A 20,080-nucleotide genomic window follows, 5' to 3' on the forward strand; every position below is an offset into this window, starting at 1 on the left:
TTATACTAGTGACATTGAAAAATTCTGAGAAACTTAATTGAAAGTGTGTTTATTGTTAAACAGGATGGTGGCTATTATGCAATATGGAAGATCAGAGAAAATATCTATTGTTGTTTGTGACTATTCAGATGGCCTTTGGGTTTGAATTAAAATATATGCAAATCCTGGAGGCTTCAAAATAAAACAACTAGGCTCTGACCCTGCAAGAAACTCTATGCAGCCAGACCCCTGTACCATTGGAGGCCCCAATAACAGAGGATAGAGCCCCACTGAAATTCATGGGGCTCTGTGTAGCTGCAGGGCTCTGTTGTGTAGGGTTTTTTCATTCAACCAACAGTCAGCTGAAACACCACCTCGTGACCAATCACACATTACAAATAATCAAAGTAGGCAGTTTGTGAACACCCTGTAGTCTGAAAATCATTTGTCTGAACTATATCATCATCATGGCAAATCCCAAAGGTTCATAGGCTTCATGCAGACCAAGCACCATCCAGACTGATCTCTAATTAGGTCCTTAAGGCGGTCTGGCTGCAGGTTTAGTTTGTGGCATCACTGCGCTTATCATACCACTGAAGCTTTTGGCAACCATGTGATACAAAGCGTGTTTACCAAAGAAAGCTGATACATGGCTGGCAAATTCATTGGCCTTCCATCCTGATGGACGGAAAGTTGCCGAAACTGAACCAGTGCCAATGGAGGCCATTTGTGTGTTTCACTATGAATATCTTCATCGCTGATCCTGTTCTGCTACCTAATACACAAAGACAACATGAATCAAAGACACCATTCTGCTGCACTCACATTTCAACGCTGTACCATAGACTTGGTATGCCCATGGTTATACAGATCTGCAGCTTTGTAGCAAGCTTGATGTCATCCCCACAGAGGCTGCAGATGGGCCCGAAACACGGCAGCAGCTACTGCTACAAGAGTGTGCATATCTTTTGAGCAATATTGGCATTGTCTGAAGTATATGGCAAATTTGTAAAAACACTGAATACATTTCATAGTGAATGAGGCTGGATTGTGAATGATATGCAAGCCCTCAAAATGGCAGCATTTGCCTGATTTTTGGTTGTGTGTGCAATCAGCAATATTTAAGGGCTGGGCAAAAGGTCAGGTTATGCTTATTTTGCTCATACTAGTTTATCCATCCCTCACACCCTAGTGATAGCAATACTGTTGGAGTTCATGGTTCCTAACTTCAATGTTGAAGTTTTACAACTTGTGCTATTTTCTCCTCTACCTGATCCCTACTACCAGTGGATGATGAGCTGTCCTCTTTACCTTCAAACCAGTCAGCTTGGACATGCTTCTAACAGGCAATTTTATGTGTAAGAATCTGTGTGCAGTGTTTTAGTTCAGTTTCTCCCTGGGAGAGAAGTTTCTGTGCTGAAAAGCACAGCAAGAACATATTCCTCTGATGCCTTAATGCACTTTATCAAAGATTTCCCCGTTATTGTGGCTAGCATGCTGCCTATCGAACATACTGCAATAACACACTGAAAGGCTTTAAAGTGCCCCTTTATTCACCATATTTTAGCAATTGTTGGTAACCTTTTTAGAGCATCTAATACTATACGAAAATGTGGTAAAGTTTCTCATTTGCAAAGACTATTTGGTATTGCGCATACATTGGCATTTTTCTGACAATAATTCTGAAGTACAGAATTCTGAGGAGATAACTCATATGTTATTCTGTAACTTTATTCCAGGTCTCATTTTCTGGAAGTTAATTTGTAGTTTTCTATTGTACATACCCTCTTTAAATACAAATAGCAGTTGTGTTATATATTGGAAACTGATCACCAAACTCTTCTGATTTCTACTTTACTGAAAAATTGGATAAAGTTTTCAAAAGCACCTAAGTGACTTAGGCCCCTAAGTCCCATTTTCAAAAGTGACAGGCATTTAGGAGACTAAGACTTATTGAAAGTCCAGGTGACTTAGGTGCCTAAATCACAAAAGGTATATATACACTGCAATTGGAGGTGTGATTGCCTCATGGCTTGGCATGCCTGTACTAGCTTTAATCTACCGAGTATGGCTAAAAATAGGAATGAAGATGTAACAACATGGGAGTCAACATGGGGTGATCACTGCGGGCCCTGTATGTGTACTTGTGTTCCTAGCCCATGCTGAACCTGTGCCACGACATCTTCCCCACTAATTTAGTTGTGCTAGCTAGATTAAAACTAGCACACATATGCCAAACCGTATTGCAGTTGTAACCCACACACCTCCTGGGTGTGGTGTTCTGTCCCATCTAGTGGCACCAAGACCACTTACAGAGAGATTAATGAATCTGCTCTACTGCTTTAGCTAACAGCCATATGGATTTTAGCTCATGCAGTAGAGTAGTGGTGGGCACCCTGCAGCCTGTGGGCCACATAAGGCCCATCAGGGTAATCCGCTGGCAGGCCGCCTGATAGTTTGTTTACATTTGCGTGACCGCGGTTCACCATTCCCGGCCAATGGGAACTGCAGGAAGTGGGGTGGGCCACAGGGACGTGCTGGCTGCCACTTCCCGCAGCTCCCATTCGCCCGGAATGGCAAACTGCGGCCACTGGGAGCTGCGGGCAGCCATGCAAATGTAAACAAACTGTCTGGCGGCCTGCCAGTGGATTACCCTGATGGGCTGTGTGTGGCCTGCGGGCCGCAGGTTGCCCACCACTGAATTAGAGGCTCATGTACTAAGTTCCAGAGGCCCCATGTGCAATCCCACCCGCCGCCGACCCGGGTCTGTCAGCGTTACAGTTACACCTGAAGGTCCCTTTGAACATTTTACTCAATAGTAACATATTGACTGCTGTTTCAAATGAACACCTTATTTGTATGGGTTTGCTGGAATATATTTATAAAATCAACACAAACTGAATAACTAACAAAGAACATGCCTCCAAAAAGTACACAGATCAGATGTCAGATACAGAGTATGCCAACACCTTTCTGCAGCATTCTGGTACTAAGGGATATTAAATCCTTTGTATTGATCCAAGAGCCACTTGGAGAACAGGGGCAAGCTGATTTGCTTTATACCCTTCTCACCAGGTGGAAGAGACTGCAAAAAGAATGACTGAAGTGACTGCAGAGTTTGTGAGAAACAGCCAATTCTTTTGTTTGCTCAAGAAAAATATAATAGACACAGTGACATATTTATACACTGCCTATAAATGCTTTATAAACTACTTTTCTATCCACTTCAGTGTAAGGTAGCCAGCTTTTCCAGTCACTGCCCAGTGTTCATTAGAAAGTGCATGTGTTGCAGATGCTCCATGAGGAGTTGAATACACTGCTGCTTGCTCGTAGTGGCTTTTCCTCACCAGAGTATTTCCTCCAGAATAATGAGGCCAATAGGATATCAGCCAGTGAAGATGGTGAATATGTCTGTGTGCCATGATTTACATATCACAGTCATCATTTGGTTGTTAGCAGCTGCATACATTATTCCTTATTTTCTGGCATAAAACAGTCATATGGTATGGTGGCATGCTGTTAGCAGTCGCCATGTTGCACCCCAGAAATGATTGCCATTCACTGGTAAGACTTCACTCCAGCACATTCCCTTTCTAACAACCACCTGTCAATAAGTGGAAAATCTGGCTCTCCTATGTGGTGGCAGATAGAAGGAAAAGTGAGGAGGGACAACTGAAATAATTACAAGGTTTTTGTGAATTTTGTTACCATTTGTTTCAGACAGCTTACAAGTCCTCAAAATTCAGCTTTCTATGAATTCAGCTTTCTATGAGGTCTTCTATCAAGGACCACACATCCAATTGCATCTCAGACAGTGTCATTTATTTTTCACTTAAAATTCAGAGAATTGCAAAATTTCATACATTCAGTATTTCTCACGAAATACCATGGGAGATATCTTCAGTGAATTCTAGCTTGTGGAGAGTGGTCAGTGAGGGCATAAAGCAACCCTAGATAGTTCTCACTCTCTCTCACACACACACACCAGATAAAGCAGGATATACAGCTAGGGATGTATGCCCTCTGGTTCTGTATGCAGAAGCAGCACAGGGATCAGTACTGGCATTCATGATCCATCACACACCCTGTGGTTCAGCCATAAGACCATGAGCCATCAGCAGTCCAAAAGAGGCAAGCAAACAGGTGGTCGTCCACATAAGAGCCATCTTTCATTGCTTGTGGCTAATCTGTCTCAGCTCTGGCTCTTCATAGAGGGACATGGGCCTATCTCACAACTGTGCAGCCAGAGGTTGATGCACGCACCTCCTGAGCTGCATCACTTGTAGTGGGCTCCTCCTTTTTTCCCTATTATTGTTTATGCAACTGCATGCACCATTTCCTCTCCTCTCCCTTAGAGTTCATGGGGAAGTAGCATGTGCTCAGGAGAGAAGCGGGTCAAATATGTCTGTGACCTAAGAGTGGAATTCGGGAGCAATCAGAGCAAGGGAAGCAAGCATGAGGCCAAGGGTATATTGGTTGTTATTGCTTATTCTTATGATTATGGCAGCACATAAGACAATTGACTGCCTCTCGGGATTCCATAGAGCACCCACAGCATTACTGTGGTCAGTGACTTGTATGCTTACACTGTGTACAGAAATAAAATAAGAATGCAAAGCTCAACGTTATCATACTAGTAGACGAACTACAGAGAAGGGCCCACATTAAGCCAGGCTCACCATTTCAACACCAGTGCTCAGGAAAACCACAGAAAGTGCACCATTTGGATGCCTTCTGAACCATCTCCCTACTAAATCAAGTCTCCTGAAAATAACTCTTCCACCTGTGATGTAATAGAGGCTTTTAGTGCCAGTTATTAAAATTATGTTCAATTATGTTAAATATTTTCAATTTAGCTATTTTCAAAATTTGCTTGCTGCAATTATTCCCTAAACTTTGCTTAACATTTATTCTTGCTCATAACTGCATAATTCTCAGCCTGTTTGTTTTGATAACATTACTGCCAGCAAACTCATCCACTGGAATATCTGCAGAAAACGAACATAAGGAGGAGTGTAACACAGCCAAGCCAAAGTTAATTCAATTTTCTGAGTGAATATTCGTTGAATTTTTTATTTCAGGTACTCTCTTTGCTCACTTTGGAATACAGTGGTTTAAAATAATTGTGTAAGACAGTGGTGCCCAACCTTATTACAGAGAAAGGCCACATATATCACAACCTTGTCTACATAGACCAGAGTCTATATATTTTAATAAGATTGACAGTCACCTGTATTGATGTATATGTTAAGTTTAGCTTGTTTTGTATGTAGTTAATTAGGTTGTTTCTATGTACAGTATTGCCTAGTTACACACTTGTGTAAACTCAAATGATTTAAACATGATGACAAAATGCTAACGAATCGGCCTTTAGTATATTATGTTGAAGTAGGTCATTGGCCTTATGAAATGCTCTGGTGGGCCACGTATGGACGCAGGCTGTAGGTTGGGCAACCCTGGTGTAAGAGATTATGTTTAATGACAACTTGCCTACCCTGATGCCCTAAAAAAAGAAACTTAGATAAAGGTGTCACTCTAAACTAATTTCTCATTCTTTAGAAAAACTGAAAAACTGTAACATTCCTATTTCTTTGGAAGCACCTGCTAAACCAGAGAGAGTGTCTATTTTTCAAAGTCACACAAAGGAAAGTGAATGAGATTTTTAGACACATGTAGCTTTAAATGGTACCATAATACTAAGTGATAATAAGACTAATAAAATGGATTTCGGTTCATATTCCACTTTAACTATTTTACTTAAATGGCAGGAATATAGTGGTAAAATCTACTTATTTACACTGGCTTAGTGCAGTGGCAGGGCTGGTTGAACAGACCAGATTGCAACTGCAGCAGAGTAAATGTTAACAATGAAATGTGACTGTCATATGGCAAAAAGCTATGACCCTCAGCAGCTGTTACTTCTACTAACTCACATTGTCACGTATAGAGCACTTTAATCTGTTGCAGAATAAATGCATGTATAAGCGCTTAGTCAAAGCCTGCTTCATGATTAATGTATTGGGTACAAGATGCCAGGGAAAGTGTGCAACCTTTTAACTAAAGACATAAGTGTTTGACAAAATTAATCTGGTAATCAAATGTACATTTTATATAACACTTATAAACCAAATGAGATCTTAATAAAAACACTCAGAGAATATAGATGTGATTTTAAAAATAAAGGGCAACAACAAATTTAAAATAAGACTACATTTTAAAACTAGATGCCTGGTAGCACACAAATCAAGCCAAGGGTATGTCAAGGATCAGCTATGTGGGGTTTGAGAGATTTAATGAACAAGAAAGGGGCGGGGGAGGAGGAGAGTGGAAGGCTCCATACACGGATCCACTTTCTCAAAGTTAAACCAAATAATTACAGCTGTAGATCATGCTTAGTTACCATTTGCTATTAATTTCAGAAGTGTCAGAATATCTTCTCCCACCCTCTCCGGCAGATTTTTTCTACAAGCCCACTATTTCCCCTCCCACCTCTTGTTCTTTTGAAGAAAATAAAATAAATAGAACTGCATCCAAGCAGGGGAAAAAAAGCAAGTAATTCCATCGTAAAACTAATTTCTGAGGATTATTCATCAGCATCCAGTACAATGGTTATAAGATAAAGGAGAAAAACAAAAACAAGAGAATTGAGCAGAGGAGGTATAATGCTGCAGTATGAAGGGGAACAAAGAACCATTTCTTAATCATGCAATGTATTTTCTAAACTCTTGTAGGTCCATGGATCTCCTTAGAAACTCATCCAAAGTCATGCAAAAGGCAGCTTCAACTGGAGATGAATCTGCAGAGGTTCAAATACCTATCACATACTGTGGCTGTCTGATTTTTTTAATCAAACTTTTGAAAGAATCTCCAGTGCATGTTGGACTAGAGGAAAAAGACTAAATCTTTCTTCTCCACAGGAACACTCTGATGTCAATGGGAGTTACTGAAGGAGAGAATAGGGATCCAAGATTCACTATTTTGGTTAACCACCCCACTTCCTATATTTAAATTATACACTACCTTTATCCCCATGATAATAAATGAAAGGTGACTGGACTTAGATGGGCATAACTCATATCACAGTGCACTAAAGTCCTCTGCTTCTCATTTTATAGTAATTTGTGCAAAAGTTCTGATCCTTTTTGTTTAGTGGAGCTGCAGGAATATCAGTACTCTACAGAGCTGGTCAGGAATTTCTTGACAGAAGTTTTTCCATCAGAAAATGCTGATTCATCGAAATTGAAACTTTTAGTGGAAATGTATTGTTTTGGCTTTGATTAAACTTTCATCAGAAAGCTTACTGTGGTGCAGGATGGAATTTCTGATCAAAATGAGAGACAGAGAGAGATAGACTCACCCTAGAATAGCCAAGAGTTTGAATCAGGCAGAGCAGGGACTAGAGGCTGGGTTTCCCATATCCCAGATGAGTACCCTAACCATTGTGATATTTTGGGGTCTCTCTCTCTTTCTTTCTCTGTGAAAACTTTTTAAAATGTTTAATTTTTGTTGCAATGTGGAATGAAAAAATTTGAAACCTTGAATTCTCATTTAATGTCCAGCCCACTGCTCTGGGGTGTCAGGGTATGACACTACCGGGTTATACTATTACATGCTCATTGCCTGTAGCGGGTGTGTCTATGCTAAATGTTTCTTTTGTTGTGGTTCTTGATTTTTTTTTCTTGACCTAGAGCAAAAACCTCTTTGAGTGGCCTGGGCTCCTCAGCTTCTAGCAATTCCTCCAGTTCCTCCCCACCTGGCAGGACATAGTGTGGGTGACAGTATATGAAGGCAGAACGTGATCCACTCCTGTGATCCTCAGCCAGTGCCACAGTCTCTGTAGGCTGCTGTAGCAAACATAATTTAAAGCCATTATTTGGCTTCTCTGCGTTATTCAGGGGGTCATTTCTGCCTGCAGACAGCTCCAGGACTGCGGTAGAATAGTCATATGGCAAAAAGCTATGATGCTCAGCAACTGTTCCTCCTACTAACTCAGACTGTTACACACTGTGCAATTTAATCTGGTGCAGAATAAATACACAGACAAGCACTCAGTCAAAGACTGATTCATTATTAATTTACGAGTTCCAGAAGCCAGGGAATAGTTTACAGGAACCTTTCCCATCCCATCTCAGATCCTGCATATTTGCAACATGACCATGCCCTAGGATCTGGCCCCACATAACCCTTTTTGTGAAATGTCCAGTAGTTTCAGTGTTTTTAAAACCTTCTCTTTTGTATTTTGTACATTATTTCAATCTCAAAGAAACAAAGAAAGAAAAGACTAGGCATCTGAGTAGAGTTTTGTACATTAGAACAACACAATGTATTAGAAATGAATATTCTTTATGGTTTGCAAATTATACTTAAATTATCTGCATGTTTTATCCAGTGGTCTCACGGTACTGAAATGAGGATCAATTCCAGCTACCTTAATAGAAATTCAAATAATTTAAGAACTTTTTTGCTACCCTGTGGTAGAAATCAATAACAAGCAATGACAAATCAGTTTAAAACTTTTTAATGAAATCTGGGTTAATGCCACTGCCGCATACAGTCATTGTTCCAAAATTCACAGAAGACGACGACATGATCTCCACAACGGAAGCAGACATCGTGGCTAATATCAAGCAGATTGCCTCAATGAATCATATTGCTGGAAAACCACTATTGTGCTGCTCCTGGAAACACATGTGCCTATATTTTAAGCACATGGGAAGTTCCATTGACTTTAAGAGTTCTCTATCCATCTCTTGCTCTAAATCACTAGAACCCACTTTTTCCTGTACATAGTGCTCCGTATATTATTTTCAGCTTGAGACAATGCTAATCCATTCAGTGACTCATCTTCTGTCCCAAATGATATTGCCATGACTTCTGAGCAGTCAGGAGAAATTTGGAGTTCAAGGATTGATTGTTTCCTTGCTGGAAGAGCAACTTAGTGGAGAAATACTCAGTATATTTTCCTTAGTAATTTACAACTAGCCTCCTACAACTCCTATTGTTGATTCAGCAGAGATGGATACTGAACAGCAAAAACTTCAGCAAAGTTTACATCTTACAGAAATCTAAGGAGCAGCCATGTTCAAATGTTCAGCCATACAGTACTTTCTTCCAAAAAGCACTGTTCCAAGTGCCATGAGATTTTAAGTATTTTAGCACCTTCCCAAATACATTAAAATCCTTCGTAAAGATCATAGGCTTGGCCTGTGTCACTATCCCCATCCCCTGACAAATACATCAATCAAAGGCTCCAACCTAACCATTCCACCACGCCTTTCAGGGCCACAATTCTGGGGCACTGACTAGGCCAAAGGGAGCTGTCTACACTGAATTTATTTCACCTATAGGGAATCTCAACCCTTTAGACTGTATATGCAAGTACAGCTGGTTGGGAAACAGGAAAAAATAAAGGTAAACTATGAAAATAACAGATTCAGCTTGAAGAGATTAAATCTGAGAGGTCCTTATCTTTCCATAGAGATACAAAGACAAATTTTCAGAAGTATTCAAGTCCCATTTTCAAAAGTGACCAAGGCCCACATTTTTAAAGGTATGTAGGCATTGCAGTGCTCTGTGTACAATGCTTAACTGAATTAGGAGCCTAATATAATTTTCAAAAGGGATTCAGGCACTTATTCTAAATCCTATTGACTGTCAATTGGATTTTGGCTCCAATATTCTCAGAACATAAGAATGGCCACACTGAGTCAGACCAATAGTCCATCTAGCCCAGTATCCGATCTTCTGGCCAATGCCAGGTACTTCAGAAGGAATGAACAGTACAGTCAACTGAGTGATCCATCTCCTGTCATCCACTCCCAGCTTCTGGCAATCAGAGGCTAGGGACACCCAGAGCATGGGGTTGCATCCCTGCTTATATTGGCTAATAGCCATTTATGGACCTAGTTATCTAGTTCTTTTTTGAACCCTGTTATAGTTTTGGCCTTCACTACATCCCTGGCAATGAGTTCCACTGGTTGACTATGCATTGTACTTCCTTTTGTTTGTTTTAAACCTGCTGCCTATTATTTTCATTGGGTAACCCCTGGTTCCTGAGTTATGAGAAGGAATAAAGAACACTTCCTTATTCACTCTCTCCACACCAGTCATGATTTTATAGACCTCTATCATATCTCCTCTTAATTGTCTCTTTCCCAAGATGAAAAGTCCTCGTCTTTTAAATCTCTCCTCATACAAAAGCTGTTCCACACCATTAATCATTTTTGTTGCCATTTTCTGTACCTTTTCTAATTCCAATATATCTTTTTTGAGAGTGGTGACCAGAATGGCACGCAGCATTCAACGTGCGTGTGTGATGGGCTCCCCCCGGGGTACCACCTGGAACTGGGGTCCACTGAGCTTCCTTGACCCACCAGCCTCGGCTCCCTTTACACTGTCCTGCTGTGACAGACCCTCAAGCTCCCTCCAACACACATAAGGGTTGGGACACACCCAGCTGCAGCTACATACAGACGCTGACATCAGCTCTGCATGGGAAGGCTTCACCTAAGAAACTGCCCAGCTACTCAAGTGCACACCCCCCCTCTGGAGGGTAAATCCAAAATTATACCATTTTGAGCTGCACAGGGAACTGTACAGCGTAAGTTCATGAAATTCGCCCCCTCCCTCGATGTGGAGAGGAATATACATAGCTTTCTGCCCCAAGTTATGACTCCCACACACACACTGGTTTTAGACAAAGCAAAAATAAATTTATTAACTACAAAAGATAGATTTTAAGTGATGATAAGGGATTGCTAACAGATCAAAACAGGTTACCTAGCAAATAAACCAAAAATCAATCTAAGTTTAATATACTAAAGAGATTGGATTTGAATAGTACATTCTCACCATAAATGAAAAGGAGTACTTGTGGCACCTTAGAGACTAACCAATTTATTAGAGCATAAGCTTTTGTGAGCTACAGCTCACTTCCTCAGATGCATATCGTGGAAACTGCAGCAGGCTTTATATATACACAGAGAATATGAAACAATACCTCCTCCCACCCCACTGTCCTGCTGGTAATAGCTTATCTAAAGTGATCAACAGGATGGGCTATCACCAGCAGGAGAGTGAATTTGTGTGGGGGGGTGGAGGGTGAGAAAACCTGGATTTGTGCTGGAAATGGCCCACCTGATGATCACTTTAGATAAGCTATTACCAGCAGGACAGTGGGGTGGGAGGAGGTATTGTTTCATATTCTCTGTGTATATATAAAGCCTGCTGCAGTTTCCACGATATGCATCTGAGGAAGTGAGCTGTAGCTCACGAAAGCTTATGCTCTAATAAATTGGTTAGTCTCTAAGGTGCCACAAGTACTCCTTTTCTTTTTGCGAATACAGACTAACACGGCTGTTACTCTGAAACCTGTCACCATAAATGATGATTTAAGCTGGTTGCAGAGATTCTTAAGGGGCCAGCTGCCCTTGCTTGCAACCCCAGGTATTCCTTTCGCAGGCTAGAAACCCCTCTAGCCTGGGTCCAGCACTTCCCCCCCACTTCAGCCTTGCTCCTCAGGTGTTTTCAAGAGTCTCCTTTGGGCAGGGAGTCAGTGAAGAACCTCGATGATGTCACTCCGCTGCCTTAAATAGCTTTTGAAAATGGTGGGAACCCTTTGTCTCCAAGCTTGGTTCCCACGTCTTTCAGTGGATAAACACTGGTATTCCAAGATGGAGTCCAGTACCAGGTGATCTGGTCACATGCCCCTGTAGTGTTGTTATAACCGCCATGACTCGGAGGCTCTTTGTAGTGTCCTCAGGAAGGCTCCCCAATGGGAGATTATCTTCTTCTAAAACCTATTGTTCTCCCTAATGGCCCTTCCCAGCCAGCCATCTAGACTGACAGTTTTTTGCCTAGTGGGTGTTCCCCAGGTGTAAACACATTTATAGTAGATACATAGATAATATTCCTAACTTCAGATACCAAAATGATATATGCAAACAAGTAGGATAATCATATTCAGTAATTCATAACCTTTTCAACGATCTCACATGCCTTATCTTTCAAAAAATACATCATCATTATGCCATACTCATATCATAATAATATTATGATGAAGAATATGGGGTGTAGTGTCACAGTGTGGGCATACCATGGATTTATGTAGTGACATTATAATATTTTCTGTCTTTATTATCTATCCTTTTCCTAATGGTTTCTAATATTTTGTTAGCTTTTTTGACTGCCACTGAACATTAAGCGGACATTTTCAGAGAACTATCCAAGAATGACTCCAAGATCTCTTTCTTGAGCTAATGTAGACCCCATCATTTTGTTGGGATTAAGTCTTCCAATGTGCATTACTTTGCATTTATCAAGATTGAATTTCATCTGCCATTTTGCTGTCCAGGCATCTAGTTTTGTGAGATATCTTTGTAACTCTTCACAGTCTGCTTTGGACTTAACTATCTTGAGTAGTTTTGTATCACTGGCAAATTTTGCCACCTCTCTGTTTACCCCTTTTTCCAGTTCATTTGTGAAAATGTTGAACAGCACTGGTCCCCGTACAGATTCCTGGGGGACACCACTGTTTACTTCTCTCCATTCTGAAAACTGCCCACTTATTCCTACTCTTTGTTTTCTGTCGTTTAACTTAGAGAGCTTTTCATTGGAATAGTAAAATTATTTTTTCTAGTAGTCCAGTAGTAAAATGACTGTTTCTTAAGAAACAGCGATATATTATGCACAGATGGTTTAACACAGAGAAACAGTTTTAATACTGCAGTAAAAAGCTCTCTCTGAGAACATTCTTTTCTTCCTGCAGGCCCCGATTTAGGAAATCATCTCTCCAATTCAATGGGACTTAAACATGCACTTGAAATTAAGCCTGTGCCTAACTACCTGCCTGAGTTGGGGCCTTAACCCTATGGTCCACGGAGGCAGAGTGGGCTACTGGAAGCCTCCCTCTCAAAACCACTGATGCAGCAGAGCCTGCTGCAATGCACCATGTCTTATCACATGCATCTTCTTTTCATAGGAGTATTTAAATAATGCTGTAACAGACACTTTAATATTTGAATGAGACTTGATTTAGATTTTCATACTTTATTTATAGAAAGCAAACAAAACAGGTATTATGAAACTATATCTTCATGGTAAGTGAAAATGAAGATTCAGTGCTGTATCCTTAACACTTCTTGGTGTGTTATCACAGGGCTCTGAGAAATGTGTGGGTGTTACAATATCAAGACAGGAGTTGCTTCCATCAAAACCTTTCTCCGCCTTTTTTTCAGCACAATATAAAAAACAGTCCTTGGCTCTAGTGTAAAAGGAAACATTCTCAGTATTGACAAAATAGTCAATAACTCCTCAAAGGTGAACAAATAAAAAATGTGAAGTATTTCTTTCACTATATACACCCTTTATGTATTTGGAGGCTTAAAGTTACTGAATCTTGTGTTTTCTCAGACAGACCTTAATGCGGTTCAATGCACTCCATTGATTTTTGGAGAGGAAATGTTTTGCTCAAGGGTACTATTGAAAGGTTATCTCACCCAAGGTTTGATATCTAGAGATAAATTTGTTTGCTCATAAAACAGGACTCAAACAACATAACCAGTCCTTTCTCATTTCAGAACAACATGGACTCAATGCATTGCTCTCCTTGAACTCAGATGGATTCATGTCAGAATTCATGTATTTGGGTCTGACTGCAGTTTCCTTTTGGATAATAATTTGCTGTGTCTAATCGCATATAATATGCATGTTCTTATATGGGATACACTCTACAACATATATGTGTTTTCCTAACTGGATAGTTTACTCTTTCCAAAGTGGGAATAGTCACTGAAATATCATTTACAGTCAAACATTCACAACAGGGCAAAGGCATCGTACAAATTATACACAGGGAAAGCAATGGTGTTCTATAAAGGCATGGGTGTTTTTGTAGGTCAGAGGTGTGAACTTAATCATTTTAACATTTATCAAATGGACTGAGCACTTTACAGAAAAAAGTGACATTTACAAGGGCTTGTGGTGGTATTTGGAAGATGACAAAGGCTATATTATTTTGTGTCGATTTCTAAGATTTGACAGACCCTTATTCAAAAATTTTCTAGCAGTAATCCTTTTTTAATAACAGTTCCAAACTTCCCTTCTCCTAAGGTAAATACAAAAAAAGTGGTCCCCAAGCATGTATCTTAGTTGTTCAAATATAAATCTAAGGCACAAGACAGACAGCATGCCACTCTTAGCAAATGGTGTAACACTGTTTCCCAATAGCCAGTTTAGTGAAAAACAAATCTCTGGATGAAGCCATTACATTGTTTGAAGAAATATGGGATTTTTTTCATTTTCCAGTTTCAGACCTCAGACAGTAATCAAATCTAATTTCCTCTTCCATAAAGTCATGGACATTTTTCCTTTCTTGCCCCATGCAAGGAAATAGATGTTTGGATTGACATTTTCACATTCATTTTGATACTCATATCGTTAATTATTTTAGTGTTTCATAACCCATCTGTGAGTTTATTATACCTTGCTTCCTCCCTTATTACTCCATCCCCTACAGATATAACAGAATTAGGCAGGGTCCTTATATGTAATGGGACTATTTGAATGTATTGGACAAGTGTTTTCTTTTTGTTCTGTATTTCATAGAATCATAGAATATCAGGGTTGGAAGGGACCCCAGAAGGTCATCTAGTCCAACCCCCTGCTCAAAGCAGGACCAATTCCCAGTTAAATCATCCCAGCCAGGGCTTTGTCAAGCCTGACCTTAAAAACCTCTAAGGAAGGAGATTCTACCACCTCCCTAGGTAACGCATTCCAGTGCTTCACCACCCTCTTAGTGAAAAAGTTTTTCCTAATATCCAATCTAAACCTCCCCCACTGCAACTTGAGACCATTACTCCTCGTTCTGTCATCTGCTACCATTGAGAACAGTCTAGAGCCATCCTCTTTGGAACCCCCTTTCAGGTAGTTGAAAGCAGCTATCAAATCCCCCCTCATTCTTCTCTTCTGCAGGCTAAACAATCCCAGCTCCCTCAGCCTCTCCTCATAACTCATGTGTTCCAGTCCCCTAATCATTTTTGTTGCCCTTCGCTGGACTCTCTCCAATTTATCCACATCCTTCTTGAAGTGTGGGGCCCAAAACTGGACACAGTACTCCAGATGAGGCCTCACCAATGTCGAATAGAGGGGAACGATCACGTCCCTCGATCTGCTCGCTATGCCCCTACTTATACATCTCAAAATGCCATTGGCCTTCTTGGCAACAAGGGCACACTGCTGACTCATATCCAGCTTCTTGTCCACTGTCACCCCTAGGTCCTTTTCCGCAGAACTGCTGCCTAGCCATTCGGTCCCTAGTCTGTAGCTGTGCATTGGGTTCTTCCGTCCTAAGTGCAGGACCCTGCACTTATCCTTATTGAACCTCATCAGATTTCTTTTGGCCCAATCCTCCAATTTGTCTAGGTCCTTCTGTATCCTATCCCTCCCCTCCAGCGTATCTACCACTCCTCCCAGTTTAGTATCATCCGCAAATTTGCTGAGAGTGCAATCCACACCATCCTCCAGATCATTTATGAAGATATTGAACAAAACCGGCCCCAGGACCGACCCTTGGGGCACTCCACTTGATACCACTGATTTATTGTATTATTACCTGCCTTATATAAACCAACAAAAAAGAATGAACAAAGGGATCAAGAAATTCTAAGGTTGGTCTTACCTGATCCATTAGCTGGGAATAGAGTTCATAGCAGTTGTCAAAAATATACTTGTAGGTAGAGTCTAAGCAAGCTCTGACACAATCTTTAACCACCATACTGGCTCGAGGTGGACTCTGCAATTCCAGGACCTTATAAAATATTTCATAAAATCAGAAAATAAGAGAATTTCAGAAACAGCTGGACTAGAAAAATGTGTATATTATGTGTAGTGAGTTATCTGTCCAATGAGCATTGGGAGCAATGAAATATAATAAAGATCAATACAATATGAAAATTACATAGATTTATGCATGGTGGCCTCAGTCCAGAGAAGCACTGAAACACATGCTTAACTTTAAGCATAGGAGTAGTCCCACACTGAAGCTTACTTCAATAGAATTATTCACACGAGGAAACTACAACACATGCTTAAGTGATTGCACGATCTTGCCTTTAGGCCTTTATTCAGGAAAGCAGCTAAGCACATCTTTAAATGTTTTCCCAAATAGGAATGATCTTTTGAATCAGTGTCTTAGTGCACAAACAGCTACATATTTTTTAAAGCATTGATTTCTATAAACATTTAACCTACCCATTAAAATACATATACTTAAGCTGAGTTTCACCTCAATAGTCCATCTTTTTGTTCTGTGTTTGTACAAACCCAGTACAGTTCTAGTCCATTACTGAAGCTCATGAAAGTGTTACTGAAATATTATTCTTGCTACTAATAGGATGTATTTGTTAACACACTATTAGATTAACAAAAATTGAAAATTTTGATTTGCGTTTCTATATCTAGAGCCAGATGAGGCAATTTCAGAGGGGTAGGTGTAGGTATCAGCAAAAACAATGAGGAGTCCTTGTGGCACCTTTGGAGATGAACAAATGTATTTGGGCATAAGCTTTTGTGGGCTATAACCCACTTCATCAGATGCATGGAGTGAAAAATACAGTAAGCAGGTATAAATATACATCACATTAAAAGATGGGAGTTGCCGTACCAAGTTGTGGGAGTCAGAGCTAACGAGGCTAATTAGGGTGGATGTGACCCATTTCCAACAGTTGACAAGAAGGGATGAATATCAACAGAGGGAAAATTATTTTTTGTAGTGACCCAGCCACTCCCAGTCTTTATTCAGGCCTAATTTGATGATGTCATGTTTGCAATGTGTATCTTTTCCTTATCATGTGGAAATCTTGCTCACTTTATTCATGATCACCTTGACGTTGACTACTTGTATATCTATGTTAAGTAGGTTTTGGCCTAATGTCATTAGCCTCATTTTGATGTTTGAAATAATACTAGGACACAGTTTCCAATAGGAAACATTATTCGTCCTGATAATACCTGAAGCGTCTCAGCTGCTTTTGTTTGATTTTCAGTTTATTCTGTTCACTAAACCTAGCCCTAATCTTACTCCAGCAGAGAATCTTTATACTTAATTTTAACTGAGTTTAAACAAATGTTAGCGATTGGGTTTTTTTTAGCTTTCTCCAGTAGAATGATTTTTATTTTATTGGCTTCTTGTTAATGAACAATGATAAAAAGTCAACAGAACACTGACTTGACAGACCAGGTGAGTAATATTTGCAGCTGTGTGCTCTTAAAGGTAAAGCATTAATTCAGGTGTAACTTCTGCATCAGAAAAGCAATTTCTGGAGTCCTGACACCAGTGAAAGGGTCTCTTTGCAAAGCAGTTGTTCATAGCATTGAAGAGATGAAAACAATATCAAAAGTCACCGGATAGTAGAGGATATCTTTGCCTGGCTTTGGAGGCAAGAAAACTACATTGAGCCTGTCCTCTGCCAAGCTTAGAAAGATGACAGGAGCAAAGCTAGTTTCAGTGGTGGCAAAGGAGCAAAACTGAACAAGAGATTCTTTTTTTAAATACAGCTGTTACATACAGTACAACCTCAGAATTACGAACTGACCGGTCAACCACACACCTCATTTGGAACCAGAAGTATGCAATCAGGCAGCAGAGACAAAATAAACAAACAAATACTGTATGGTACAGTACTGTGTTAAATATAAATGACTACAAAATAAAGGGAAAGTTTAAAAAAATTTGCCAAGGTAAGAAAACTGTTTTTGTGCTTGTTTCATGTAATTAAGATGGTTAAAAGCAGTGTTTTTCTTTGGCACAGTAAAGTTTCAAAGCTGTATTAAGTCATGTTCAGTTGTAAACTTTTGAAAGAACAACCATAATGTTTTGTTCAGAGTTATGAAAATTTCAGAGTTCTGAACAACTTCCATTCGTGTTTGTAACTCTGAGGTTCAACTGTATATTCTAAGGAGGTGCAGTTCAATAACTTATCTTCAGTTAAACCTGAGAAAGATAAATATAGTTTGCGGCATTCTACATTCTCCCCCTTTTACATTCTTTCAGTATAAGATTTCCATTTAGCTAGATCTTCAGAAAGCTTAGGGATTTAATTTAAAACTAAAGCAGCTGAAATATATTTAGAGACTATCACCAGTGATGTTCTGTATCTTAAATCGAGTCTCAGGGCAGAATTCATCAAGCTAAGATATCAAGAGCACACCCTAATCATTGAGGTTTGATAGTTGTGATCCAGAGCACCAAATACAGTGTGGCTTTCCTAGAAAATAAATGTGCATTGTGTTTCTCTGATGCCAGTAACAGAGATAAAGTGTGGTACCTTCATTCGAAAAAAAGTAATGCTGGTTAGCAGGTCTACTGTTGATTTCAGGTCTTGAAGCCTTTCAGAATTGCTGGCAGGAAAGTTATCCTAGTTAATTGGGGAAAAGGAAATAAGCATAAGGTTTAGGGCAAGACCCTTAAAATGTTAAGAAAAAAACTCACAAGAAAACAAAGAAAGCGATAAACACAGTGTGTGGGATTATCAACTGCGCTCGGGGGTCCATCTACATTCCCTTTGAAGTCAATGGTAAAATGCCTAGTGACATCAGTGGGAGCAGAGTTAGGCCCAAACTGACCATTCTTGGAAGTCTTAGGGTCTGTGATAACAACATGCAAGTTTTAAAATATTGCATTGCCATTTCTAAAAATCTCATAGAAACAACATTGCAATGAGAAGGTTAAAGAAACGCTGTTTGTGATTTAAAGGAAACCCTTTTATTTGTTCTCCATCGCGTATCAGTTAGTTCCAGAAATAAAGTTAGTAGTTTCATAATAAGCTTAATGAATTGGAATTTATGTGAAATACTAAGAATTCCCTAGATTAGCAGGCAGATTGATAGCCAGGAAACATTTTTGGTGGTCCTTTAATGGCCTCATACTATCAAAGGACTAGTCAACTATCCCTATAATCTGATAGGGAGTAGATATTCTTCAACACTGAAGGAACCCACAGAGAGACACACACGCTGAATGAAACTTTTGATTTTCTAAACTCTAAAAAACTGCCCCACCAATTGTAATACCACACAATGACCCTCTTTTCTTAGCTCTGATAATCTCAAGAAGGAACAGAACAACTTGCTCAACCCAGAAAATATGGTTTTGTTAAAACACTAATGTCCTAAAATTTGAATTCTAATTCAAGGATTGGTAATACAGTGTGAGCACCTTGATTCTTTCAAACTTCATGTCAGACGAGATATTAATATCTAAAACTGATATACACAGATAAAGTGCACTGATATATTTATACTAAACAATGTATGATTTGGTCCCTTGGTAGGATCTGTTGTACATACCCTGTATTTAGATAGGTCAATCCTCAGTGAATTGTGCAATTGATCCAGCAGTTTTATGAACTTTTCCCTCTGTACAAAGAAGACATGAACATTTGCACATGAGAAACAATGCGGTGCCAAGTTTCTGTAGTTATGAGTTTAAATCTATAGCCCACACATTTATCACAAAGCATACAATCTGCTGTCTTCCATTCTGGATCTGTTTGAAAAGTGTGCAGTTTTCAATTTATTTGTATAAAAGCATTGGTCTGACATAACAGTAAGTATATCAGAAACCATAAATGTGTTATGCCTTCTGCCATATTTCATGATTAATCTAATATAGCACAAATTTCTGGCATTCATTCACCATCATGCAGCCTTAAAATGGATTAGTGAAGTGCAGCAGCCTTTCCCCTAAACTGTTTTCCTTTATCTTAATAACTGATGTGTTGTTGAGTAAATAACTAAAACAAAAATACCCAGGGAAACGGAAAAAACATTGTCAGAAGACTCTGAACAACAACAGTATCAACTCAAATTAAAGTTCAAAGGTTTTCAGTGATGGGTGTGTGGCTTGTCAGAAAAGACCAGCTTGTTCTGTGTCTGTATTCAGCTCCTTACAAAACACTGCTTGCCTCTTTTAAAACTGTAAAACATTATTTTTTTTCACAAGGGAGTTTTAGCAAGATGTAAACATACAGAATGGGGGAGGAGGTTGGGGACTCCTCTGATTGGTACAGCAGGGAGCCAGTGCTCCCCATTCTCATAGCCCACC

The 20,080-nt window shown here is 39.7% G+C and overlaps 1 protein-coding gene across 4 annotated transcripts in view; it reads right to left on the reverse strand.

Moving 5' to 3' along the window:
- Positions 1–20,080, reverse strand: part of UNC13C (unc-13 homolog C) — a 433,277-nt gene that overhangs the window by 206,651 nt on the left and 206,546 nt on the right. For all 4 annotated transcript variants that reach the window (XM_073303829.1, XM_073303827.2, XM_073303826.2 and 1 more), the window contains exons 14-16: positions 19,324–19,392; positions 18,303–18,392; positions 15,656–15,784 (exon numbers count right to left, since the gene is read on the reverse strand). In XM_073303829.1, coding sequence (XP_073159930.1) covers positions 15,656–15,784; positions 18,303–18,392; positions 19,324–19,392 — 288 coding nt within the window. The remainder of the gene's footprint in view (positions 1–15,655; positions 15,785–18,302; positions 18,393–19,323; positions 19,393–20,080) is intronic.

Source organism: Lepidochelys kempii, chromosome 10 (genome assembly GCF_965140285.1).
Source record: "Lepidochelys kempii isolate rLepKem1 chromosome 10, rLepKem1.hap1, whole genome shotgun sequence".
Taxonomy (NCBI): Eukaryota; Metazoa; Chordata; order Testudines; family Cheloniidae; genus Lepidochelys; species Lepidochelys kempii.